We start from the raw sequence: 27,337 nt of genomic DNA, 5'->3' as shown, positions 1-27,337 counted from the left end.
CTGCAACCTCTTTTCCGCTGCCGGAAGTTCCGGTTGAGGATAGTGGCCATTTTGTTTTTCACTCCTTTCAAGGGTACTATAGTGGGAAGTGCACCCGGTGTCCCTGTTCTCTGTGCAGTCATGTTTCCTCTGGCTAGAAGTGCTCTCTCGCTGTCTGGTAAGGACGGGTGACATTGCATGAACGTGTTCGCTCAGGTGCTTGAAGTCTAGACTGCCGCTGTTGTTTTATCTCTTCCGACACGAGTGATATGCTTTCGGGCTTTCGCTTCTGTCAGTGCAGCCTCACTCTCATTGCTCTCAGTGGCCGAGTATACTTTATGCAAACACTTTAATGGGAGAGGAGGACATTTTCATAACTGCAGTTTTTAAATGCTGGATAACAAGTATTGTTTTATTTGCGTAGTAAAGATATAGCCAAAAGGCTATCCTGCTTCCTGTAATGAGCTGTTTTTTGTCAGACCACTAGACATGCCTACAATCCCTTGCTGCACCAGCCCAGCCGCTTGTAAAACTCTTGATATTTCTGATCTGCCTTTGTTCCGAGAAGATTAATTCTACGTTATTGTGATACTGAAAGGGCCTTCTATCCTGCATCTGTTAAAACCTGTAATGTCCTTTGCATGTCAGGTAAGTCGTGCCCTTGAGCATGAAGTTCACCTTACTAACGAAAAATGCAGGGTTTGTTAACTCTCACTTCAGGTCTTTAAGTGCACCCGGCAGGCTCCTGATTTTTATATTCAGATATTTGACATGTTGTTACTAATTTGGCTAGTTCTGATGTGGCCACCGCGAAGATGTAGCAATGACTGATATTTTTAATATAGCGATATATAATGCACTTCTGCCATGTGTAAACATTCCTTATCATTGTTGCGTCCCCTATTTAATGGTAGTCTTTGTAGCGACACCTGAAGGATGGTATTCTGAATCAAGTGTTTATCTCGCTTCACAATACCTATTGCTGAAGGAACAATGCCATTCCAACCCCTCATTTTAGATTCTGCAACTATAGTAGCTAATCCAGCTTGCACCTACTTTGCCGTTGCCTAGAATTCATGTTGGCACGCAAACTATCCCTTAAACCAATATTTCAAAAAAAAAAAAAAATGTGATTAAAACCCGTATTCCGTCTGAGATATCCCGGTTTGGCAAATTTATGAGCATCATATTTAATATATTCAAATCTTTTAATAAACATTAATTTATCCAAGCATCAACATATCTATCCATCTGATGCAGAAGAGGAAGTGCACTTTCATAGGCACTGTTAACATTTGAATATATCATGAATATCACTTCCTGAATATATAATGGCAAACATGTTTATGAATTGAGGAATTTGACCCTGAAACACAGTGACCTCAAACAAGACCTTAGTTTAACAGACCATGGTTTGAGTTGTATTATAATGAACTATAATTTTTCTTAACCTCTATTTTTTAGTCTTATGGGATTCTTTGCTCTCTTTATTTTAGCATCCATATTTTACTAATAGTAATATTTTAAGCAACTTGAAACAATAATTAAATTAGGAATTCAGAATTACTTGCGAACTGCATCAAAGCATATTGCCAAAATAGTCACTTTAAAAGCGGGCATGTAGAGAATTCCATTAAAAAAAGATAATTGTATTCACTTGCACCCCATAATGTTTCTGGAAACAGTTTCCTGATGCCATTCTCACACCTGACAAAGAGAAATACCGGTTAACGAGATGGACCGAAAGAATAGAATGATTTCATAAGAAAAGCGTGGTGTTTTGTTAGTCTAGCGTGTGAACGAGAAACATAATTTTCACGGAGAAGTATCACATCAGAATGTAGCAGATATTATTGTATGTCAGTGGAACCCAAATTGATATATGTAAATTTTTCATGTCTTGAATTTTTTTTCTTCCGATTTTTGTTAGCTGTCACATTGCCCCCATTGGCCATAGTCGTATACCTGGCAAAGGCTTTTGCCCCTTTGTCCCAGATTCAGCATATGCAGTTGTTGAGAAAATACACTTTTTTTTTTTGTGGTGTGGTCATCCTCCTTTTTATTGCTGGTTTTTAGACTGTTTACTGGAGCACTGATATCGAGACCATGTGCTCTGACCTAAAACATGTTGAAATTGGTTATAATTCAAAATTATTGGTATGTTTATTTTACCCAATTCCCTAATATATGGTACAAAGGGTACCCAGGGTCTGTAAGTTGGATTCCACTAGTGGACTGCTGCATCTATTGTGCCGTCCACTATACTAACAGTGTAAGCATGCTTTAAGTCTTCCATTGTAGCCTAACTGGATGTGTAAAAACTGCAATTCACCATGCCAAAATAATCCCTTTCAAGAGATCTAAACCTTCCGCTTAACTAACAAGGTCACCTCTAAGTAGTCCTTATAGCCCATCAGGCAGGGTACATGGCATTAAAAAGTAGGACATGTAGAAAGTTAACTATTAAGGAAAAGGTATTTTTAGGAACGTTTCATTTTCCCTGCCTAAAGCCTCTGAAGACTAATTTGCATTACCCTCCAGCTCTCTCAGTGCCCTGAATGACATGTGAAAACTGCTCCAGAGCAGAGACAAAGTCCTGAATGTGGAGAGGCTTTTCTGGCAGGATGAACACTTTGGCAGTGCCCAGGAAATTAGTCAACTTCAAAGGGACCACCCCCATAACAGGCAGGTTTCACATGACACCTGGACTGGCCCTTTTCCTTGTTTGCCCGACTTTCCCCCAGTTAGGGAGGCTCCAAGCCCAGTGTAGAGGGAGCAGCCCCAGTACTGGTTTAACGTGACCAGAGGAGGGCTAGCCAACTGTGACCGCTGCTCTAGGTGGGCACAAACTCCGCACAAAGGGAGAATAGTTTCACTATCTTGGAATTGGGGAGTGAGGGCAGTGTGGGATTGTTTGCTGTAGGGCTCACAGGACCGGCTGAAAAACTAGGTAGGGTTACCCTGGGAACTTTGACCGTATTAGTGAAGGAGGGACTGGGGTTGAGCTCGGTTTTAAATTACTGAAATCTTTAATGTACCTAACAAGATAATAAGGTATTGCCACAGTGGACTTGAATTTAGTTGGGGAGCAAAAGATTGCTGTAAACTAATTTAATTGCTGATTTTGGAGACAGTTAAAGAATATGTATGCAAAGTTGGGGTTTCATCATTTGAATTACATTATTAGTTTATATATTTACAATTTTAGGTACAGGCTGTCTTGTCTGGTTTACAAACTCATTGAATCATCATTGTGGGTGTGACTAATGGGAGTGGATGTGTATGGCGGGAATGTCTTGGAAATTTAGCAAACATGCATAGACTTGTTTGTTGATATTCCCAAACTTTATTCGGATTTTTTCCACTGGGAATAATATTTACCCATGGAGAAAAGAGTGCTACGCATGTACTTTTTGAGTATTAGAATTTTTGAAATAGTACACCATGTGCAACTATGCATTTGTAACGTTTTGCCCATGTGAGTACTTATAAAAAGTTGCAACCTCTGCAGGTTCCGAGGAGTACTCCTGGATTTCTCTATCAATTCGAAACATTTGTTTTAAAAAAAAAAAATGTGGTGTTTGTAACTTTTGTGTGTGTAGATTTTTTGTGTTTATCAGGGCACAAGGATTGAAAGCAGTCTTTCAGGGTCACTATTTCTAGTAAAGTGGCTCAAGTTAGAACTCATACTCCCAGGGTCCAAGCTTGAAACCTCACCTTCCGATAAGAACCACCGTGACACCGCCTTTCCACATAATAACGTTGTTAATAGGTGATGTGATTTATGTTCACATCGTGCACCTCTGGATAGTTGAACTTTGGCTGTTACATTGGAAGGTTTTGAGCCGTCATAAATAATTGAAATACCAAATAATGTTTGTTTATAATTCTATTGATCATTTTAATTTTGACTGCGTGTAAAAAGTCTTCAGCGAATGCAGTTGTTGACTTCTTATTAAGAAGTGTTTTCATGGCACATAGGGTTTATTTATTTATTTATTTCTGACATTTATTGAGCGCGAACGAATACCCGTGGGCGTCTCGGCGCTTAACTGAGCGGCTGACTCTCCCCAGCAGTTGAGGGATCAGGACAAATTTACTGGTTAAACAGCCAGGTTTTCAGATTCTTCCGAAACTGAGAGAGTGAAGGACTAGTTCTAATTTGTTGTGGCAGCGTATTCCAGAGCTTGGGAGCCGCAACTGAAAAGCGGCGATCACCCCAGGAGACTGTTTTAGAACGTGGGACCACTAGTTGGTTGAGCGTCGTAGATCTAAGTTGTCTGGCCGGTCTATAGAGTATAAGCTGGTCCTTGAGAGGGCGTGGACCTTGATCGTGGAGTACCTTATAAACTATGCAGAGGGATTTGAACTTGATCCTGTTTTTAATCGTCAACCAATGGTATGTCCTGATAGTGTCGGAAATGGGTGCAAACTTGGGTGTTCTAGACAGGAGACGGGCTGCCGCATTCTGTATTGTTTGTAGTTTTTTTGTAACTCTGGTTTGGGCATTTAAGAAAAGTGCATTACAGTAATCCAGGGATGAGAGGACCAAGGAGCTGACCAGTGTTTTGGCAGCAGCATCTGGAAGGAATGGGATGATTTTCCTTATCATTTTCAGTTTGTAGTGGGCTGTGGCTGCTACTTTATTTGCATGTGCCATGAAATCGAGATGGTCATCAAAAATGACTCCCAGATTCCTCACCTTGGGGGTCGGACTGGGTGGGGTGCCGAAGGCTGGAGGCCACCAAGGGACAGGCCAGGTCGGAGAGAGGGATCCAAAGATGACCACCTCCGTTTTGTCGGAGTTAAGCTTCAGGCAGTTGCCTGCCATCCACTCTCCGATCGCCCTCATTGCATTTTGGAAGCGCTCTGCCACTTCCATCCCTTCACCTTTGGTGGCCAACACCAGTTGCGTGTCATCCGCATATGAGGTTAGGCTCATCCCGAATGCTTTGATTATACCTGCAAGGTCCGACACATAGATGTTAAATAGTGTCGGACTCGGGGAGGAGCCTTGAGGAACCCCACACGGGAGTGACAGCTTGGTTGATTGGTATGGCCCCAATGTAACCACCTGCGTTCTGTCGGCCAGGAAGGAGGAGAGCAAATCTCTCGCCGTATGGTAAATGCCCATCCTCCCGACACGGTCCACCAGGATCTTATGGTCGACCGTGTCGAATGCTGCCGAGAGATCTAGCAGTACAAGTAATGCTGTCCCACCCTGGTCACGGATGATTCTGATGTCGTCGGCTGCCTTGATGAGGGCGGATTCCGTACCATGGTATTTACGGAAGCCATACTGTGTGTCGTCCAGGAGCTGATGTTTCTCTATATGCTCTGAAAGCTGCTGGTTCATAGCTTTTTCCGCCACTTAAGCTAGAAAAGGAAGACTAGCTATTGGCCTATAGTTCTTAAGTTCCTCCTTGTCTAAACTAGGTTTCTTTAGCAGGGGTTTAACCAGCGTATTTTTGAGGCAATCAGGATAGCTCCCGGAGGTCAATATTGTATTACAGACATGTGTAATGACCGGAACAATAGTGTCCATAGCCATAGAGAAAACTATTCGTTTGGCAAATTCATAGTGCCAGAACCGTTCCAGGGACAGAAGCCACTTTCTGGATGCCCTCTCCATTTGGCCTCGCTCTACTTTACATATCAGTTGCATAGTCTCCGGTATAAAATACTATCCCAGGCCTTTCACATTAGCCAACCCCTTTGTCAACCTACCATTTTCAGTCATATTTCACGATCTGGTGATGCACACAGTGCCATAACTGTATATCTACAATCATCCCATTATCTCAACAAATGTCTTTGTATATTCCCCTGACTTTATAGACCACTTTCTCAGCCATCCGATAACAATCCTAAGCCCTACAGGAAGTGTGAACGTTTGTCGCAGTTAGCGCCATTTACTCCTGTAGTGGTGGGATAGTCTGCCCTACTTGTGTGGAGTGAACATGAGTCAAACGTGGAAGATGACCCCTGATTAGTACTACTATTCTGTTGGATAACATACTCTTATGATGCCCCATAGGATTAGCTGCCTGCATACATTTACCTGGATTGTAATGAGGCAGAGTTTGATCAGCTGGGTGCAGGTCAGCGACTACGAGCATGAGATGCCATCATTGGATTTAATTAATAGGGTTAGTGTAGTTATTTAAGAGAAAGGTAATAGGAAGCAGTTAATAGATAGTGACTGTTGTCAAGAAAGAGCATTATCATATCCGATGCAACCTTGGTTATGAACTCAGAATGTACAAGAAGATATGTAAACACAACTCCTTTTTATTTGCTGTGACTACGGCAAAACAATTTTTCCTTCTCTTGACAGTGCAAACGTAACAAGACAGAGACCAAGTAAAAGTAGAGAGTTGATAAACTTAAATTAAGGAGGATTCAAAAATAATTTGAAAAGCAGCAACAAAGGAGGATAGACTACTTTCTGCAACCCATGGATTTCTAAGTATTGTACACACCGTATTGTCTGCAATCTTTATTACAAATGTTAGCAGTAACCATTAGAAGGAAATAAGTTGTTTGCTTCAGTTTTTGTCATAAAATCTAAATGCTGAATGTTGCTGTAATTATTCACTTGTTTTGTTCCAACACATTTCAATTTTTGCTTTGAATAGGTGTTTACACTTTCAAAACTGTAGGTAATTCGTTTTGCATATATTTTAGCTCGTGGCATTCAGAGGATTGCAGCAAGACAGAGCCATCATAAAACTGGACCCGATTTCCATGATAAATATGGCAATGCTGTCCTGGCCTCTGGATTTGTGTTCTGTGTCTCCATATGGAGTTATGTAAGTACTTTTTTTTTTTTTTTTAGAACGTTTAGTTTGAAGTTTTCGGCTCCCGTGGATTTAATGCATGCATGCTGGGGCCTGGCCTGATCTCAGTAGAGAGAGAAACATTTTTCATAAGAAAGAAGACTGCCTGGCTCGTGAGATTGCAGAACGCATTCCACAATACATACGTATTATGGGAGAGAACGAAAACTTCCATAGGGGTGGTGGGTGGTGTGGGTCTTGGGTGAATGATTATCTGTGGTTGCCAGGGACTGTATGGACAGTTAAGGATAATCAGAGTTGTTAAATTGCTCCAAAGTCTTGGAGCATCACTGAGAGAGCCTGCTTTTGATTTGTTTGTATTTTGAAGTTTCATTGGAAAAGCAACTGTTTGTTTGGCTTCCACTGTTGATGTGGATCCTCCATAGTAAATTACCTGGTTGGTTGAAGTTGATGGGCATGCAAGTGACAAAGGTAGACTTTGCGTTATATTTGGGGGCGTAAAGGGACCAATCATCTTTTCTGGGAATGTGTTAAATTTAACATGATCAGTGGTGAAAGGGTGGTTTGTGTATTGAAGGCCATCCATCATACCTGTGCTCTCCAATGCGGAAAATCTTGAGAGCTGGTACAGTGTTTTGGCAGCTTTGTGGGTTTGAGGAAAGGCTTCATTGAGTCACGTTCCCTGGTTTTCTTACGCGTGCCCTTCATGACGTACTGCAGTTGATGCAGTCAAAGGGACGTTATGTGAAGAGGTAGGTTGAGAAGCATTTAAAGTTCATGATGTCAAGCAAATACCTTCACTTGTGATTGGCGTGTGCTTCTACTTCTATTTTGAGTGACTTTCGTAAGAGGAGAAGGAGGGTACTGGAGTGGTAGTTGTGTAGCTTGCCCTAGCCATGGTTGGCTTCACCTGAGATTCTGACCCACTTTTAGGAATTTAGAAAATATGCTATTTGTTGTGTGTGAGGCATTTAAGTGTGCAGCGTCTTCTGGTGGATTGTCCTTGTTGCAAACTTATTTTGTTTGTTTTTTCCGTAACTCAGTGTGATTCATGATTATATGGTGTGAAAATCGAAGCCTTGCCACTGGGAAGTGCAACGGTAAAGTTGCTGGTTTTGCCTGGTGGTGGCTTTTTTTTTGTTGTTGAAATTATTCATGTTGGTCTCCTTTTTAACGTTGCAGTACTAAGTGTGAGGTAGCAACATCAGCGTTCAAAAAAAAAAAAAAGGGATTGAGCCACTTTTAGTGTATTTAGGATTACGTCCCCTATGAAGTTTTAATGAGGCTCCCTTGACTTGCTGTCTGAACCAAGGGCATGTGTGGCGCACAGACTTTGAATCCATCAAATGTGGTTGAGTGTAAGATCTTAGGTTTGTGAGCTTGGAGGTTCCTAACTGGTCATTTGCTTCTAGGTAAGGCTATTCTCGTACGTGTGCCCCCTGAACTAAAGATGCTTGTTACTTATTATTATTATTTTTTTGAGTATGCATTGCATAGTCCCTTGTTTGTTTTGTAGGGAACATCTTTATTACGTTTGAGATATGTACCCAATGTGTAGGAATGGTGGGGAATTGCACGATTTAAGATTTATTGCATAAAAAGGACTTTCTAGTATCTTTCTTTTTAGTGACCAAACTAAAATGGGACAGGTGTGTAATCTTTGTCTTGTCCAGGACTACGTCCTTAAAAATGCTAGGAATGTGTCCAGCCTGGAACTGAAAGCCCATCATTGGTTGCTAATGGAATATAGAAACAAATTGAAATACTCTGTTACGTATGACAAGGATACTGCAGCAACCCTACAAAGGTGTTCATGCTGGTTGGTGAAATACTATAAACACAAGGTCCCTATAACATCTAAGTGAAAACGTTTCATTCAAAACAAAGCTTGTGTTGTGGAAATACAGTTTTATGGCGTACGTGTGATTGACTGTAGTTCAGGACCTTTAATGTTTTTTTTATTTTACCAGGCATGATAATGTCTCATACAGGCTAGCTGTATGGGCATGCAAGAAAGTCAGCAAATTCTGCTTAGAGGTAACAAACAGGCTAACAACGATGACCAATATAACCATAAATGCATTGATCAAACATTTGTATATTGGGGACCATACGTAGACCCAGAGGCATTAGAACTGAACATAAATTTGCTCTGCTGGGATTTGTATTGGCAAAAGGACTCCTATAAATCACATGGATTTGACCAGGAGTCCTGATTGTGGCTTATTGCGAAAGGGACTTATTGGAATGGTCCCTGGCAAAGGAACTTAGAATGAGAAAGGTTAGGATGGATGATAAGGTATTGTAAGATCCACTACAGTGGTCCGGGATGATGCATACAGTGGCGAAGAGGGGGAATGATGGAGGAGCTTTCCAATGATAATCATTGAATGTGATTGACAGGAGTTTGCCGAACGGTAGCTATTACCTTTTCAGCTGGAAGGAGTGGCTGAAGATGGAAAGACCGGCAAGTTGAAGTCTTTAGATCATAGCTGAAAGCGTCACCTGATTAAGGTGCAATATGTATGTGCCATGAAATAACATCCTGATGTAGAATAACATGCGCAGCATGTAATAGAGTGCTATTTTATAGTAGCCGAGGTTACAATCGTATATGCAAAGATTAAAACTGTACTGGAAAAATTATATTTAAAAATAAATATATAGACGCACACAATATATATTGAGTAGCTGTGCGCGCCACATACAGAAACGCTGTGCGTGCCACATACAGAAATGCTGTGCTCATATTTAAGAATGATGGGCGAAAATAAGCCTTTTATTACATAAGCTTATTTCTTTTTTTTTTTTTTTTTTTATTATAGTGATTGCTTGTCTCCTTGTAATAACTTCAGAGTGTTAGCCTATCGGTAGTGTTTGGACATGTGGAGCTACTCATTGATCAGCAGTTTGAGGTCTATTTCCACTGTAGAGGAGGCCTGGATTATCCTGATATTGTCAAAGGCAATCTCCGTTCCTCTTTCTGTTAACGCTGGCAAACGTTTAGACTACTAATATCAAAGTTATGTAGCAAGGGAGCTTCGCTGGCCATTGACTTGGCAGAAACCATGCCCATGTGCTTATGCTTACCATTACTACAGTAGAGATGTTAGAGTAACAGCTCAAAATACTGCTCAGGTTAGTGATGGGCACTCTCCTACCGTAGCTTCCAGACCCTAAAGCCTGCATGAGACCTGGTGTTACATAGAAGTTTGTTGGTTAGGACGATGAGCTCTGTCAAGTGAGTACTTTCTCAGGCTACAGAACGTGTTGCTCTAAAGCCCTTATTCGTTTGGCTGCAGTGCAGTGTAAAATGGGAACTTTTCGAGACCTATACAGCAGATCGGATGAACAAAACTACCGCGACTTGGGAGCCTTTCTTGTAGCCATCAGTAGCTTTTATTTCATTGTATTTAGTCGCATTGAAAATATTGGTGCCAGACACCACACAGACTTGGTCTATGGAAGGAATCTGTAACCATTTTCATAGTGAGAGCTCTCTGTGATCGGGGAAAGTCCTCCAGAGCTTCTAGTAAATGTTATCACTGTAAAATAGTGACCAGATATATTAACATTACACAATGAACACCCTAAGCAGGATTTATAATAATTGACTCCAAAACATTCAGGCGAGGTTATCACCGTAAACGCCATGGAAAAGTTTATCACTCTGGCATAAACGACATAACCACAGCCCCCCCTCAGACTGAATTATTATTCATCTATAAACTTTTTAAATACGTTTTGGAATTGCAGTGTTGTCTTCATCAGTATAGCGGTTTCTGAAAATATGAATATTTTTCTATCAATACAAAGTTCCAATTTGTACACACAAATGTAGCTGTCCAGAAGAAAAACAGTTTCTGTAAAATCATATTTGCCTGCAAAAAATCAGTTTTCATTTTTAGTAAATACTGTCCCCCAACACCAGATTATCATTTTCACGAGTCCTTGCAGGTGCTTCGCATGAACAGATTCCGCTTGAAATACCTAGGTATTACAATCACCTTCTGGTGGACTACATTGTTGATAGTTGTGTCTGCTCCATGCTTGGACAAAGCCCAGCTACCGGACCCCTGGTGCATGCACCTGCAAAGATTACTTAAAGTGTCACCACTGATACACCCCTCTCACATCTGTGGTCATTTCTCAATTCAGGTCCTGCCTGCCGTCTTACTATCCAAACACTTGCTGATTGTACGTATTTTTTTTTTTTTTTTTTACTACCTCCCACTTTCCAGACATTCTTTCTATTAAGCGACCTGTAGCATTACATGTCTTTACCTATGGTGTTATCTTTTAATACAAGGTAGACCCAAGAGGTAGGATGGCAGACTAGACATAACCTTCTGTGTTACTCCAGACCTTTTCATTTTGTCTTCCAACTTCCTAGATGGAATATTTGATATTTAAAATTAGATGCAAGCCTAACTTAGTCTTTTTGGGAAAACTCATTTATTTTCCTACCCTACAAGGGGATGTTTGATTCCTGAACTGGTTTAACATATCCCTCCGTATATTTTGGGGACCCATTTTGTCCATTTAAGTCACATGCTGTCTCACTGATGATATCAAAACACTTGGCCTTCTTCAGCTTGTTGATAATACAACCCATTTAGCAGGCCATATTCTTGCTCCTTTCTTTTCCAACTTGGAAGGCACAGTAGCTGAGGCAGAGTTTCTTGTAACCTGGACAGACCATTATATAATTCCTTTCGAGTGGCCATTCAACTCCAGACCTACTATTTCCAATAGATCAGTAAAACATTCTGGAGTAGAATTGTCTCCAAACAACATTTTGCATTGGCGATTGCCTCCACCCGTCTTCCATCTAGCAGAGATGTATCAGATGCTTCCTATATTTCAGTCAGTAGATTACCAATGTCTTGAATACAATAGCTCCCATCAGAACATTGTGCTCCATCTGAAAACTACTTCGGCATTCTAGCACACTAATGAGTTACAGGCTCTAAAACAATATTGCAAATTACTTGGAGACCGTCTTATTCAGACAAGGACAAATACATTTCTATGATTTCTATAAGGAATTAAGATAAGCTTATTTTTTAAAACATTTTTTTTTTTTAAAGAAACCTTTATTGGACTTCAAGGAGTAACAAACATGGGCCTACAACCCTTTGGGCCGGCTGCTAAGTAGCATGAGACGTATCATTCACCGTTATACAGATTGGTCAATCCGGGGAACCAGTCAGTCCATCATCGCACCCAATGAAGGCAGAAGCAACAGTTGAATGACAATATTAGATACGGTTTCAGTTTTCAATTTAAAATTAAGAAACATTACACACAAACAAGGCAATAGACATTGTAAATAACAGGACGCGCTCCCCGGGGTAGGGAATCAATGATCAGCGGCAGAGACGGGAGGGGGGCACGGGAGCAGAGGAAAAAGCAAACTGTAACACACTCGTAACTTAACAGACGAGGAATGCTCGGCTAGGGGGACGAAGAGGCATCCAATACAACAGCCAGTGGAGGGGCACAGATGTCTCCGCAATAAGCGTTCCACGGACCCCACACCCCAGTCCATTTTCGCGGCTTGCCTCTCGCTACATACACCGTCTTTTTTCTGAACATGCACCAATCCATATTCTCCTTCCACACCGAGACCGTGGGCGGCCTCTGGGAACCCCATAACTGGGCAATGTTACGTTTGGCCACCATATTTCCCAAAGTCGCCCACCGCGTCTGTGCCACATTATAATCGTTAGGCTCCCACACGTTCAGCAGGCATCTCCTAGCCTCTGGAAGCAGCGCAACGTGAGTGACCTCCTCCATGACCGCATGCACCCGACGCCAAAAGAGCGCCACCTCAGGGCATTCCCATAGAACGTGAAGGAAAGTACCCAGCGAACCACAGCCACGCCTGCACATCCCATCCACGGAGAAACCCATGCGCATCAGGCGGGGACCAGTGACGTACACTCTATGGAGTATCTTTAGTTGTACGAACTGAAGGCGGGCCGGAATTGCCACCTCCCGCGGGGAGGCTATTGCCGAGACCCAGTCCTCATCATCCAATTCCAAACCGTCAGCCACCCAGATCTCCCTCAAGCGGGTCAACAGATCCGCCCGATCGTTGATAAGCTTTTTATAGATCAAGGAGATTGTGCTGTCAGGCATGTAGCCATCGAGCACCCTATCCTCCAGCGGGGAATTTTCCGGGATAGCGGTGGCATCAGGGAAAACCGAGCACAACGCATGATGGACCTGGGCATATCGGAAATACTCCCTATCGTTTAGCTTATATTCCGCTTTCAACATTTCAAACGTTTTAAACTCCCCTTTCACCCAGAGGTCACTCACCTTACATATGCCAATCATATCCCATTTCTCAAACCCTTTGGTTTTCCACAAACAGCCCAGCCTTTCCGAAGCATACAGTGGAGTCGCTCGAGTCAGGCGGTCCTTCCAACCCATCGCAGCATTAGCAGCATGCCACACCCGTACCGCTATCTTTGTTGGACCTGTCAACTGCACACCAGGAGACTTCGAATAGAGTGCTCTATTATAATCCCCCCCCCCAGGCAATAGCATTTTATCCATCTCGAACGCCGGGTTCAGGGCCGGCCCGTACATCCCGTGGTTCACCGCCGCCAATTGGGACGCCCAATAATATCGCTTGATATCGGGGAGTGCAATAACTCCATCATACCAAGGGAGTGTCAATTTTGTGAGAGCGATTCGGGGTCGCCCGTCCCAGAACAACCGCCTCTGCAAGCTCCCCACCTCACGGAAATAGCGGGCCGGTATGACGTCGAGTGTATTTTGCAGTGCATACAGGAATCGTGGCAGCGACATCATTTTAAACAACGCCACGCGCCCGAGCGGCGAAAGCGGAAGCCGTCGCCACCTCGAGACGTCGGCCCTCAGTCGTTGGAGTGGGGGGAGTAGGTTCCGCTCATAACGGGCCACAGGGTCCAAAGTTATGAACACTCCCAGGTATTTAAACCCTGACAGCGCAATCTGGATAGGGCAGCCACGCGGAAGGAGAGGAGCGTCCCCAGAGAGAACATAGACGCATGACTTGGCCCAGTTAATGACCAAGCTGGAGTTGCGACCAAATGAGTTCAGAACATCGACCAGTACTATCAAAGACTGCTGGGGAGATGTGAGGTACAGGAGAATGTCGTCCGCATAAAGAGAAATGCGGTCCTCAAATTCAGGCGTCCACCTAATGCCGCGCAATGAGGGCTCCCATCGTAACCAGGCAGCCAGAGGTTCCAAGGCAAGTGCAAAAAGGAGGGGTGACAGCGGGCAGCCCTGCCGCGTGCCTCTTCCCAACCCGAAGGGCGCCGACACTCTGCCATTCACAACTGCCTGAGCCAACGGTTCCTCATACAGCAACCTCACCCAACCGATAAACCCGGGGCAAAAACCAAATTTCGCAAGCGCCGCCCAAAGATATGGCCATTCTAGGGTATCGAACGCCATAGTGGCATCCAAGGACGCCAAAACGGCCGGTTCACGTATGTACTCCGCTCTGGCGAGCACTCCATGAAGACGCCTCAGGTTCAGGGCCGTATTACGGTGAGTTATGAAACCGGACTGGTCCGGATGGATCAAGTCGTCGACGACCCCAACCAGACGGTTAGCTAAAACCTTAGCAAGAATCTTAGGCTCAGCATTTAATAAGGAGATGGGCCTGTAAGAAATACACCAATCCCGCGGCTTCCCCTCCTTGTGAATCACGACTATGGTAGCGAGACGCTGATCATAGGGGAGGGAGCCCACGTCACGTGCCTCAAACATGTCGCGGAGATGAGGCGCCATCTTGTCCGGGCGCAGTTTATACAGTTCAATGGAAAGGCCATTAGGACCCATGGCCTTGCCAGAAGCGAGCGAGCGAATGGCCAAAGCAATCTCGTCAGGCGACAACGTCGCATCCATCAATGCCCTATCCGCCTCTGACAAAGACGGCAACACTATATCTCTCAGCAACAGATGAGTCATCCTCAAGGCCATTCGAGACAGGAGAATATACGTCACGGAAATAAGTCGCGAAACATTCAACAATTTCCACAGGGTCAGTCACACGCACGCCATCCGCTCTCTCAATAACCGGCACCACTCGACTAGCTCTCTCCTTCTTGTCCAACCATGCAATCAATTTACCAGCCTTGTCCCCCCGCATCGTATAAGCGCCCCTGTTGCTCTCTACTCATCACTTTGGCAGCGTCAGTAACCAACGCTCTATAGTCAAGCTGCTTAAGACTGAGAACATGCAACGTATCTTTCGTAACACCCAGCTCCAGGTCCCCCTCCAACTTGGCTATGTCGTTTTCAAGGCGAACCACCTCTTCAGTCTTGCTTTTCTTGGAGTGGGAAATGAGAGAAAGAGCCTGCCCATGGAGCACTGTTTTGAAGGCTTCCCATAACGAGACGGCAGAGGACACTGACCCCACGTTTTCAGTGAAATGGCGCTCAATAGACTTGACCAGGTCCGCCCGGATTTTAGGATCACGCAGGTACCAGGGGTTTATCGGTGCCACCCTCCCCTCAGCCCCGTGGGTAACCTCAATGTGCAACAGTAGTGGGGAGTGATCGGAAATACCCCGGGCCAGATGTCTTACTTCTCTAATCAGCACAGCTTGGGCCGCCGGCATAAGGACATAATCAAGTCTCGACAAACTCCCATGAGCTCCTGAGTGAAAAGTGTATTGCGCCTGCCCCGGGTGCATTAGTCTCCGGCAGTCTACCAGTCCGAGGGTATCTATAAACTCACTCAGCCAGGCCTGTGCCCCCGGGAGATCCCTGGGAGGCTGACGATCCGCCCCGCCAGATACGACAGAGTTAAAATTGCCCCCCACCACCAGAACCCCTCCCCCCCCCCCCCCCCCCCCCCCCCCCCCCCCCGGGAGTCCCAGGACCATTCGCCCCAAATCAGCGAAAGTTACGGTCTGTAAGCCTGGTGGGACATAAACGGAAACGAGCGAGATGGTTCTGCCCTCCCATCGGCCTACAAGTGCAGCATACCGCCCTCTATCATCATGGATCACATCGTCCACCTCCAACGGGAGAGAGGCTCTAATCAGGATGCCCACCCCGCGTGAGCCAGAAGTGAAACCAGAGTGCACAACGAGACGATATCCCCTCCTATTCATAGCATGGCAAGAATTCCCAATTAGATGCGTTTCCTGCAGAAAGACAATGTCTGGCGACAGCCGTTTCAAAAACTGCAGCACTACTCCACGTTTAATCCTATCCCCCAAGCCATTCACATTCCACGAGAGTACTCTCAATCCCCTACCCCCCCCATCCCATCGCACAACCTCCCCCCCCCCCCCCCCCCAGAGAACACGCTCCCGACCACCAATCGCATGGCGTGACGTTGCCTTGTAGAACATTCAAACATTCCCCAACCCCCCCCCTCCCCCCAACCTTCCCGTTACAACACCCCCCACCCTGCACCCCTGCGTGAGCCCATGTAGCCCCCCCAACTTGCAGTGTGCCTGTCGCCCTAACATTAACTACGCTACAAAAGAGACCCCAGAGGAGGAAAGAGCCTCACTGAGCACCCCACAACCCCCGGGCATTGAACAGAAACACCAAACCAAAATATGGAAGTGTCATCACAATAGTCATTCACCGGGAACCAAAAGTCTATTCCTGTCCATCCAAGCCCACTCCGTTCCCTTCGGTCTGTCCCTCTCGACGTCGTTGCTGAGGCAGGGTATCAAGCCAATCTCCAACCTCCTCCGGCCGATCAAAGAAGTGCGTCCGATCCTCAAACTCAACACGCAACCTGGCCGGAAAGAGCATCGCATATTTCAGGTCCATGTCTCTCAGCCGCCTTTTGACACCCATGAACTCCTGTCGCTGCTTTTGGACCAATTGTGTGAAGTCTGGCTAGAAACTGATATGAGTGTTCTCGAACTTCGTCGGCCCACTCACCCTCGAGGCCTGCAGTATAGCATCCCTGTCCCTGAAATGAAAAATTCTGGCGATGATGGGCCGTGGGGGAGCGCCCGGTTTGGGCTTGCCACCCGGAACTCTATGGGCCCGCTCAACCGCAAAGCATTTACTCAAGCGTTTGGGTGCGAGATGGTTGATCACAAGGTCCTCCACGAAGAGGTCAGCCGCAGGGACCTCCGATTTCTCCGGCACCCCGATTATGCGCACATTATTCCGCCGAGCCCTACTTTCAAAATCCTCCAGTCGACGGACAGACGAAGCAGTGGACGTCCGCAGATTACGGACCTCGGCTTGCAGGTCAGACACGTCCGTTACCAGACTCGACGTCGTCAGACCCAAGGATTTGACCTTTTCATTTGTTTGTGAAAGGTCCGCTCTGACTAGTTTAACGTCGATCAAAACCGCGTCCAATTTATGGGCCAATGTATCGAATTGCTGGCCGACCGCCACTTTCATCTCATCGATGGCACCCATGACGTCCTGCAATGTTAACTCCGTTGACGATCCCGGGCTATCCTTGGATCTCTCCGGTGACTTATGCGGGCCACCAGGGGAACCTCTCGACTGGGTATAGCGATCCATGTTGTTAGCTTGAGTATGAGCTTCCCGCCTAGTCGTCTTGGATTTTTGCTTATCTCCGTCCAATCTAGCCGCCATTGTCTGATGGTCGCCAAGTGTGTCGGCCACCAACACGATGAGCAATCCCCGAAGAGCCAATCTAGGGAGCCTCGGTGATCCCGAAAGGTAGTCCAGGCCAGTGTCCAAGAGCAGGCAGGATACCCAGTCGTCCCACTATAAATCAGTGCTGACAATCCAAGGCCCCTCAGTTTCAGCGAGGAGACCCGAAAGTGAAAGTAGGGGGTACGCACCGGTCCAAGTCCCACATGCCGCTGTTGTTCACTTTCTGCCCGGGCACCATGCCAACTCGAGTCCGGGGCAAGGTTCGGAGTAGGCCGCCAACTTGGAATCGATGCTATTCCGGTTCCCGATGTCTGATTCGAATTTGGACAACAGGTATCACCTCCACGTAGGTTCGCCCGTAGAAGCCCGTCGATAGAATCAGGATAAATTCAGGATAGACGTGGGAAGTTGTGGAGGCCCGCGGGAGCCCTGTGCCTACGCGCCCATCTTGGTTGCGCGCTAGGCTCCTCCCCAAGATGAGCTTATTAAACTCGCACATTGTATAGATTTTGCAGAACACATTAGTAACAGTACCAATTCCTCATGGGAAATCTGCTTCATTATGAAGAACTTTGCTTAGCCTAGAGCCTGCAGTATGGAGATGCAGCCCTCCTAGAAGTTTTGCACTGCTCTCTAACTCCATTTCTCTGAGAAAATTCAAAGCAGTTTTGATCTCCCACTTATTTTTTCTCTATCTTTAATTCACATCTAGTTTCTGGTAATGGTGCCTCACTTATGAACTTCACCACTCTTGATCCCGCTACAGTTATCAATACTATTCCGACCATAATATCAGGTGCTTCTCTCAATCCTTGGCTTCCTCTTCTTTTTTTTTTTTTTTTGCCTCAGGAGCCTGTCGTATTAAGCCCGCTCCTACAGTTCTTTGTTGCCAATCTTTCTCCTCAGCGGATCCATATGATTTGACAAACTACAGACCCATATCCCGCCTACCCTATCCAGTGAAACATCTTGAAAAATTATTTAATCCACAAGTTGAGCACTACATTGAAACTAGCAGTTAATAGGACCCCTCTCAATCTAGGTTTCGGGCGGCCCAGAGCACAGAAACTGCACCTTTGAATGTCGTAGACTATCTTCATCTCATGCAGGGTCGATCAGCAACAGCCTTGATCGCAGCACAGCTTTCTACATAATTTTCAAGCCATTCTTTTTGAGCGTCTGTATAACAAATTTGATTTTCTGTGAACTTTCATCTAGCTGTGCTCTTTTCTTACTGGCAGAACTCAGACCCCTGTCAGTGTTAAGCCACCAAACTACGATGTGCAAGTTGTAATCTATGAATTATTGACTTCAAAAAGATGAAAGTGGACCTACCATGATTTGAACCTTTGAACACATTTGTGACGCAAGCCACCAGACTTTGTTGTTTGCTACCAGTGCTGAGCAGCTTCCCCCAGAATAAGCCAGCTGTTCTGCAGCAATAACAGCAGTTGGTTCACTAATTTTGCAAAGCTGAATATTATACATTTGTAAGAACTGAATATAGCCTTCAGGAAGTCACTAATCTTATCCTACGTGACCCAATCTAAAATCACCTTGTCCATATTAGTGCAAGGAAGTGCCTGGTCATTAGTACAACATACTCTCCCTGGAACTAAGCCAGTCTAAGACTAGATGCTAAATTGCAGCATGTATCTTAAAAAAAAAAAAAAAAAAAAAAATCTTCTTGGTACAGTCATTGCAATAACATTGAACAGTACAACAAAATATGCACACCTAGAAACTTATACTAGACTATGATAAAACACAGCAGCCAAATGACCCTCCTTTTCTCATTCACTGTTTCCATCATTAGAAGGTTAAGCTATAGATTTCCGTCTTAAAACATTTTATCCACTAAGCCTTAGACCTGTCCCTAACTTTCCTCATAATCGTTTTTTTTTTTCCCCCATAAAAATGTAACCTTCTGTTCAGGAAACCCCCTTTTGATTTGACTTGATATATAAAAAAAAATTGCAGGCCTCTTTGGCATTTTCTAGCAAAGATACTTGAAAAACAAGCATTTGCAATGCAATAGGTCTCGCATTTACGAAATTTTAAGCTATTGGCATTGCCAATGCCTTTTATTTATCTGTTTTCAAAACCAACACATAAATAAAAGGTTTGTCATTTTACAATGCCAGTAGCTCAAATACTCGCAAATGCGAGACCTATTGCATTGCAAATGCTTGTTTAAAGGGGGCCTCGAAACAGGTCTCTATCGGGCTCTGTTGTGTGCCCTGGCACAGGCAGGCCGTTTCTTGCCGGACTGCGGTGACAGCAGGCGCATGCATGTACACTGCTCACACTGCTCCCTAGTGGAAAAGTTATGGCATGAGGTCATGCAAGGTGAGGTTGTAGGGGGAATGGAAATCCTTTAAAGAGTCATTTTCTCTCTGAATTTCCCTTGTCTTTTTGAAACTCAGGAGCAGCAGCATTGCTGTGGTGTCACCAGGGCTTTAAGTGGGAGCTTTTTCAATATTATATACAAGCCATAATTGCTGCTTTTTAGGTCTCGGGACCATCCGGTCGGCAGACCGGAAGTCCGGAGATTTAATGTTATTGAGAAGAGGGGCTTGCACCCGCCCCTCTTCTATCCTGTTCTCCATTGGCTGGCCTCTTAAATGCTGGCCAGCCACTGGAGAAGAGGTCCCGTCACTCCGATCAGGCCCCGTCCTTTTCGGATCGGGGGGCGTGTTTTTTGCAAGAAGTCTCATTCTCTAAACACGCCCCCGAATCCGAAAAGGACGTTGCGTTTCTCAAAGGCATTTCTACTGCGCCTCGGAGAAAGGCAGTGGTTTTAATGGCGTCCTCTCCCCCTGCTCTTGGCTCCCGTGTTCGGCACATATCTTGTTCTCTCTCCCCCCTCGCTGATATCACCTCTTCTCCTCTCCAGGTTGGCCTTTCATTTTTCTGGCGCCTCCGTTACCCATTCCGCTCTCTTTATCGGCGGATCCTTTAATTTCTTCGATAAAGCCGGCGCAGGGTCCGTTAGTGCTGGTAGGTGGGGCCCCTTGTTTGTTTTAACTATGCTGCCTTGCTCTCAATTCCCTTCCGTGGCTGAACATTGCTTAACAAGTCCCCGAGTCCCCGTGCTATAAATATGACATTTCTTCCAGCTCTTTGTGTCCCCGAATCTCTCGCCCTGTGCCCCTCACTCCGACGGTTCAGAGACGCTGACTGTACGTGTAACGCCCCCACCCCTACAAGCCCCCTGCAGCGCTTTAAAAGTATGTTTCTGTATACACAAGCATCGGACACTTACAGAGGAGCTGAGGTCTGAAGCTGCGGATCGGGGATTTAGTTAAATGAGACATATTCAACATTATAAGTTCACCGCCCTACGCTAGGCGCTATTAAAAGCCATGTTGTTTGTTTCCTTTAGAAACAAGGCTTTGACATTGACAAACATACGGGGCAGAGGTGAAAAGCTGCAGTTATGATATGAAATTATATTTTATAAATTGATTAACATCAGAACACCAAAAACCGCGCTGAAAAGAGTCCTGTTTTTGCGGCTCTTGTGTACATACGAGCCGGGAGTCCGAGGCTCCGTTTCTGGGGCCAGCTAGAATTTAAACAGTCCATAATATAAGCACAGCAACTTCCAAAGTAACACAAGGCTCGGATACACACGGGCGACGGGGCCAGCGCTTGGGGGCTGGGGTTGAACTATTATTGAAATACTCCATAAAAAGAAGCGCGCCAACCTCCGCAAGGCGCTATAAAAAAAATTCGGCTCTTCTAACACACGCCTCGGAAACAGACACGGGTTGATGGGTCCAGAGCTTTGGTTCTAGAATGCAATTTTGATTTATTTTGGATATTTACATAATACATTAGAATTTCATCTCAGAAGTATACCGATGCTTGTATTTACAGGAGCCTGGAAACTGGTTTTATAGCGTTTTGCGGAGATCGGTGTTCGTATATTACTGAATATTTAAAATCTATTTTCATTTCAGAACCGGAGTGTTGAACTCCTGAGCCCGTGTATCCGTCCGATGCATGTGTTTACAAGAGCCCAGAAAACGTGGCTTTATAGTGCTTTACGGAGATCGGTGTGCTTTTATTACTAAATATTAAAAATATAAATTCATTTCAGAACCGGAGTGTTGGACTCCTGAGCCCGTGTATCAGTCCAATGCTTGTATTTACAGGAGGCTGGGAAGCATGGTTTCATAGCGCTTTGTGGAGATCGGTGTGCTTACAAAGCTTGTATTTACAGGAGCCTGGAAAGCATGGTTTTATAGCGCTTTACAGAGATCGGTGTGCGTATATTACTGAATATTTACATTAAAATGTCATCATAGAACCGGAGAGGGGAACCTCTGAGGCTGAGCCCGTTTATAGTCCAATGCGCACCTCGGGGAGACAAGGGGTGAGTGTGGCTGGGGCCGGGGGTGGCAGAGGCTGATACGGGGTAGTAGGGGCTGTAGGAGCAGGGCCGCGAGTGACGTCACTGGGTTAGCAGTGGGAGTGGAGGCTTCAGTGAGCTGCACTCACCCAGGGCACTGGAGTTCTGCAGCCGCAGCTTTGTCCACGTTATGTTATGTTTACGATGCTCCATAAAGCGCACGCAGACGGTTTCTTGGTGCTAAACCACATACATGTACATTTGCCGAACTGGTGACTGGTCACATAACCCACAATCAGCTGCATAATTAAGATTTCAACACAAACTTGTTTCGAGTACGCAGGTAACCAGGAGTTCGCCTAACGGCTAGGGCGCTAGGCCGGGGAACTGGGTTCGAGTCTCGGCAATGACGCTGAACCTCCTGTGATTCTGGGCAAATCACTTAATCTCCCCGTGCCTAACAAAACAATGAATGTTTGTCCTCATGTAACGCAACGGGTGCTTGTGTAAAGCGCTCCAATACCTGATTGGATTCGGGTCAATATCGCGCTATATAACAAGCATTTACAATGCAATGGTCTCGGCATTGGTAAAATTAGAGCTATTGGCATTGCTCATGACATTATTTTTGTTTATGTTTTTGTTTTTAAAACATTTAAAGAAACGGCATTGTCATGAGCAATGCCAATAGCTCTAACTTTAACAATGCCAAGACCGTTGCATTGTAAATGCTTGTTTAGCTTATGCAAGTAACAAACATTCACAAACCCAATAGTTCTGAATTGTTGTAGGTATGATGTTACTTGTTGTATCATATATCTGGATGCAAGGACAGAAACAGCAAACTACAAGTCGGGCGGCACACTATGCGAAGCACAGATTTTTAGCTTAAGTGTTTCTTTAAGCCACGCCCTAATTGCATTGGCCACGCCCCTTTGTGGCACCCCCAGTTTTTTCATCCCACTTAAAGCCCTGAGTATACCTGTGAGTGCGAGCTGAGAGTTCCCTGTAGGAAATGAGTACGTTAATGAGCATGAGCATATCCTGTAGGAAAGGACAAACTGCATGTGCTACTGCTGCGTACAGGATATTGAGCGTGGGCAGTAAATATGTTGTGGGAGAAACCACAACGAGCTGCCATGGGAAACATCACTTTGTTAGATCTGAAAGTGGCGTAATGGCCAGAGCTACCATAGTTTCAATCGGATTCGAGCCTCTGCAACATCCTGCGTTTTTGGGCAAATCATTTCATCTCCCTGCGCCTACCAAGAAAATAACGAGTTCGCTCTATAATAACAGCAAACATAAATAAACAGACGGTCAGCAACACACCCACACCCTTGTAAACCTGGCACCCACGCTTTGAGTGAAAGGACACACCCAGGGCTCTGTGCCACACCCACAGGCGTGTAACAGATTGGGAAATCACACAAGAACCAATGGAGCACAGGAGGAGCCAGGCCCAGTCACAAACGTAATAGACGGAAGTGACACGCCCCAGCCGAGAAAACACAAGCTGAGCACACCTACCCCTCACAATATACAGTACTCGGAGGTGCCTACAGATCCCCGGACAGGAATCACACCCGGGATCTTCGACACCCCAACAGGTGAACACAGGCACACGCAGATCTACAGGGGGCGACACCCCTGCTCGGGTGTCACGCCCACCAACAGACCCGTATCCTTAAAGAGGTGCCCGACCGCTGTGTATTGGAAGCGTTATCTCGTCATTTTGGGCATTTCTATGTTTTGGGCGGGTTTTCGTGGTTGTCTGAAAGGTGAATTGTTTGGCATGGCTTTCTTATGTCCCATTACAAGTTCCTATGCTAGGACTGCTTCTGCGTGTCCAGGCGGGTAGGAGAGACCTTCCGGTGACCGAAAAGGCACCAGGCGCGGAAGCCTGCTTTCCCTCTAGGCCATGAGACGCCCCCAGGCCCTCTTCCCAACCTGCACTTTAATCAGAATAATAAAACAAGCGAAAGTGAAACTGCATGCTGGCTTGCGAGGGAAGGGGGGACAGGAGATGTGCACGCCGCGTGGCTGTAAGCGCGTACACAGGCTCCAATCCGCCAAAAGCCTGCGCGTGCACATCTCCTGTCCCACTTCCGAGGCAAGTCAGCAACAATAAATCTCGCTGGCGACAGCAGCGCTGCGTTCCCCAGGCGAGACCTAAAAACTACCACTGTCGAACTCCAACCCAGGGATGTATGAAATTCACTAAATTTCCCTTTTGAATAATTATGTGCAATTTCGAAAAAATTATGCAAAATATAAATCTGAATTTTTTGCCAATGTGGTGTAATTGCATAGTTTTGCAAAAAGAGCATAATGCAAAAATCTGGAACCTCGGCAAATTACACAAGCATCATTGAAATTTCAGTCGGGCCTATTCAATACTTACTTCAAATTTTATTCCCTTCTCAACCCAATAGCCTGCCTTTCAAAGTGAGGCACAGATGTCACTCTTCAATATCGCAGATATACTTCTACTCCTCACAGTAGAAACTGTACTCTGAAATCCTTCCCCGTTACCTAAGAGTTATTGGATTCTCCAGTTGCTTCCTCCTCTGGTTAACATTCCTCTCTTAAAAAAAAAAAAAAAAGACGTTTTCAATCATGGATTGACCTTTTGATATTATTAATCTTCAGCATTTCTGATTGTGTACGGTAACTGTGTACAAGTTGTTTAAGAGATTTCTCATTTTTGAAATTTTATTTCCTTGAAAACACCAAATGGAAGGAATTTGATGTTGTAACATGTGTTGTCTAGAGGCAATTCCAAGCAGAATCTGCATGTGTCGCCAGTTGATTTCTAAGGGTGGGGAACCCAAACCAACAACAGAGCTGCATCTGGCTTTTGATCTTAGGACTAATGAGGAATTTGACCATTTACAAACCCAGGTCAGGAAACCTCTACTCCTCCACTCCTTAGACTAGTGCATGAGATGTCGGGGAGATAGATGCCGATCCAGAATCTGTAATGGTTCCAGCTTTGGGGAAGCGATTTCTTTCTTTCTTCTGCTTAATGAGCCCTTCTTTAAAGGGACATGGATTTGTTGGTGCCAAGGGACAAGTTAATGTCGATTCGATATCTGGCGGCACTCCCTAACACTAGATATCTCCTTGAGCGGCTATCTATTTATAAGAAGTGTAGAACTCCTCACACATATTCCCCCTCCATCAGCAAGAAAGATGTCATTCTTTCCGGGCCGGTGGTTACCTGCATATTAATTCCTAGTTCATCGTTTAACATACAGCTCAATCTAAGAGAAACAGTGATCTCGGAAGTCTGAAAACTGAAAGGGCAAACGAGACGCATACCAAAACAGGACTACATTTCCTTCCTTGTTAGTTCCAGAAAAATATCTTCAGTCGAGTCCCTGTCCAAAAACATCTGACTCAAATAGTAATAATGGATACAGCCATGCTAGATCAGGGTGTCATTGTTGGTTACCTGCAGCTCCCCTGAAGTTATTGACAAAGAAGCAATGGTCATGGGTGTTCTAGAGCCACCCACATGACTCTCCAGTCTTCTCACGTTATTCATTGCAAAGTGTTATCTTAACTCAATCATACAGTGCTTCCCTCATGTATTGCACTCTGTCACCAAACTCAGATGTACCTGGTCTAGGTTTCTCATGGAATAGCTTTGTTAGTTTTAACTATGGCTTCTACTGGTAGCTGGTCTAAAAAAAATATGCTTATGAGTTGAACAAAAAACTCAAGCTGACAAACTAAGGAGGCATCCATTGCCTGAATATTGATGGTTTCTCAACCACAAAATTCTGACAGATGCCTTTCGAAACCGAACGGTCCCAAATTCGGACTTATTCAACACAAAACGCATTATGCAGAGAATTAATTTTCAACCTCAGAACTCGTTTGACTAGTCATTTTCATTGTGTCTCCTGTTCTGCCTAAGGATTTCATTAAGATCAAAATGCCAACAGTATGTACATGGATTTTATGGGTCTGATAGAGACCCTTTTTCTCTCCAGTTAGGAGACTATATTCTCTCTGGAATCGAACACTGCCATTTCGCTGTTAATGGGCCCACCCAAGTCTGGCCTGCGACATTTCTCCTAGAAAGTAGCGCTCCTTTTGGCCATTAGATTGACTTGGAGGTAGAGTCTTTCTACTCCTGCTCTCATGAACATACTGTATTGGTTTATATAAGTTCTTGTTGAGAACACACTTGTTCCTTCTTTCTAAACGCTAATTTGGGTTTTTACTTAAGACTAATTTGTGGCACTCCAAACCTACCCTTTCTAACTGAACGGTTATTTCATAGATTTGATGCAGTTAGTGCGCTAAAATGTTAATACCAGAGACTCACCAAAAGTGTATTGAAAATAAAACTTATGTAGGTGGATAGTCGTCTGCATTACAGCTTGTTGAAATGAGCTCCTGCCAGGTAAATCTAAGGCTTGTTCTGCTGCAGATAGCAGTCTTTTTTTTGGTGGGATTTTCAGAGGCACCACCTAGAGGTGTGTTAGCGCTTTTTTTACCAGCATTATTGCTTGCATTCTAGCTTAAACTATGATGGTAACTTCTTTAAATTCATAAACAAACCTCCCACCGTCTTCTTAAACAAGAACAACTTCTTGTATTGTGACTTGTCTATTGGCTTAGTCAACACTTGGGATGCTATTGAACTACGATTCAATTTTTCCGGTTTTTTGTCCATGCCTGTTGCAATAGTCTTATCAGCTCCGGACCTGGGCCCTTTGAAGGAGATAATTGTTTTTGGACAAACGCCCACATCCGACCTTTTGCATCATTCTATCTCTTTCATCTCCTGCAGCCTTTGAGGTATCCAGCAAGCTGCATTGTTAACCATGAAAATCGGTATTAATAATCAAGAAATTGAAAAATACTGTTCCCCAAACATTTGGCAGTAGGAAGCTTTTGATTGCAAAGTTGGGAAATAAATAACAATGTGGGCAGTTTACAGCACTGATTTCAGTGCGAAGGGATGTTGTTTGTGTCAGGATGGAAGCTCTCTTCTATAACGTTTTGGTGTTTTTTTTTTTTAATGTTATTTCTATTTTAAATTAATAGCACTTTTTTAAACATGTTCTTTCTGTAGACTCAACTGATGCACCTCTTCTTTAACCAGAGGTTAACTATATATATTTTTTTGCAGGTATTAACACAGACTGGAATTACATGGAATTTTTCACCTGTTGGTCGAGTTACCCCAAAAGAATGGAAGGACCAGTGATGTAGCCATCATCACTGCTATCAAATTGGAACTGTCTTGATTTGTTTTCTTTTTGAACTTGCTTATGCCCCACCCAGGCATGATCTGTTCTATGACTCTAGCCATTATTGATGTGGCATATTATATGTAATAAATGTATTACCCAAATTTTCATTTCCATTTGTTTAATTCTGTTGTGATATTTTTTTTCTTTACATTTTAGATCCTGGTTTAAACTCTACATTATTGTCAAAGCAATTCTATTTGTGAAACTGTCACCATATGATCCATGCTGCTGCTTCATAAGTCCCTTCCTATTTTCTTTATCTACTTTCCCTCTAGTACCATAATCAGACCTTTGGAATAGTACTGTTTTTG

The 27,337-nt window shown here is 44.6% G+C and overlaps 1 protein-coding gene across 1 annotated transcript; it reads left to right on the top strand.

The window, feature by feature from the left end:
* COX7B (cytochrome c oxidase subunit 7B) lies at positions 1-27,127 on the top strand. The gene is made up of 3 exons (XM_085608233.1): positions 1-157; positions 6,667-6,791; positions 26,903-27,127. Exons 1-3 carry the CDS (start codon positions 121-123, stop codon positions 26,978-26,980), a joined length of 240 nt encoding a protein of 79 aa, XP_085464359.1. The 5' UTR covers positions 1-120; the 3' UTR covers positions 26,981-27,127.
* The last annotated feature ends 210 nt before the right edge of the window (positions 27,128-27,337 follow it).

The sequence above is a fragment of the Triturus cristatus genome, chromosome 5_2, assembly GCF_964204655.1.
Source record: "Triturus cristatus chromosome 5_2, aTriCri1.1, whole genome shotgun sequence".
In the NCBI taxonomy this organism is placed as follows: Eukaryota; Metazoa; Chordata; class Amphibia; order Caudata; family Salamandridae; genus Triturus; species Triturus cristatus.
This window is presented reverse-complemented; position numbering and strand designations above follow the sequence as displayed.

What these genes read in the sequence shown, in the direction of transcription:
- COX7B (XM_085608233.1), top strand. Translation starts at nt 121, where the DNA reads ATGTTTCCTCTGGCTAGAAGTGCTCTCTCGCTGTCTG. An exon ending in AAGTGCTCTCTCGCTGTCTG is followed by an intron (nt 158 to 6,666) that starts GTAAGGACGGGT and finishes CATATATTTTAG; the next exon opens with CTCGTGGCATTCAGAGGATT. An exon ending in GTGTCTCCATATGGAGTTAT is followed by an intron (nt 6,792 to 26,902) that starts GTAAGTACTTTT and finishes ATTTTTTTGCAG; the next exon opens with GTATTAACACAGACTGGAAT.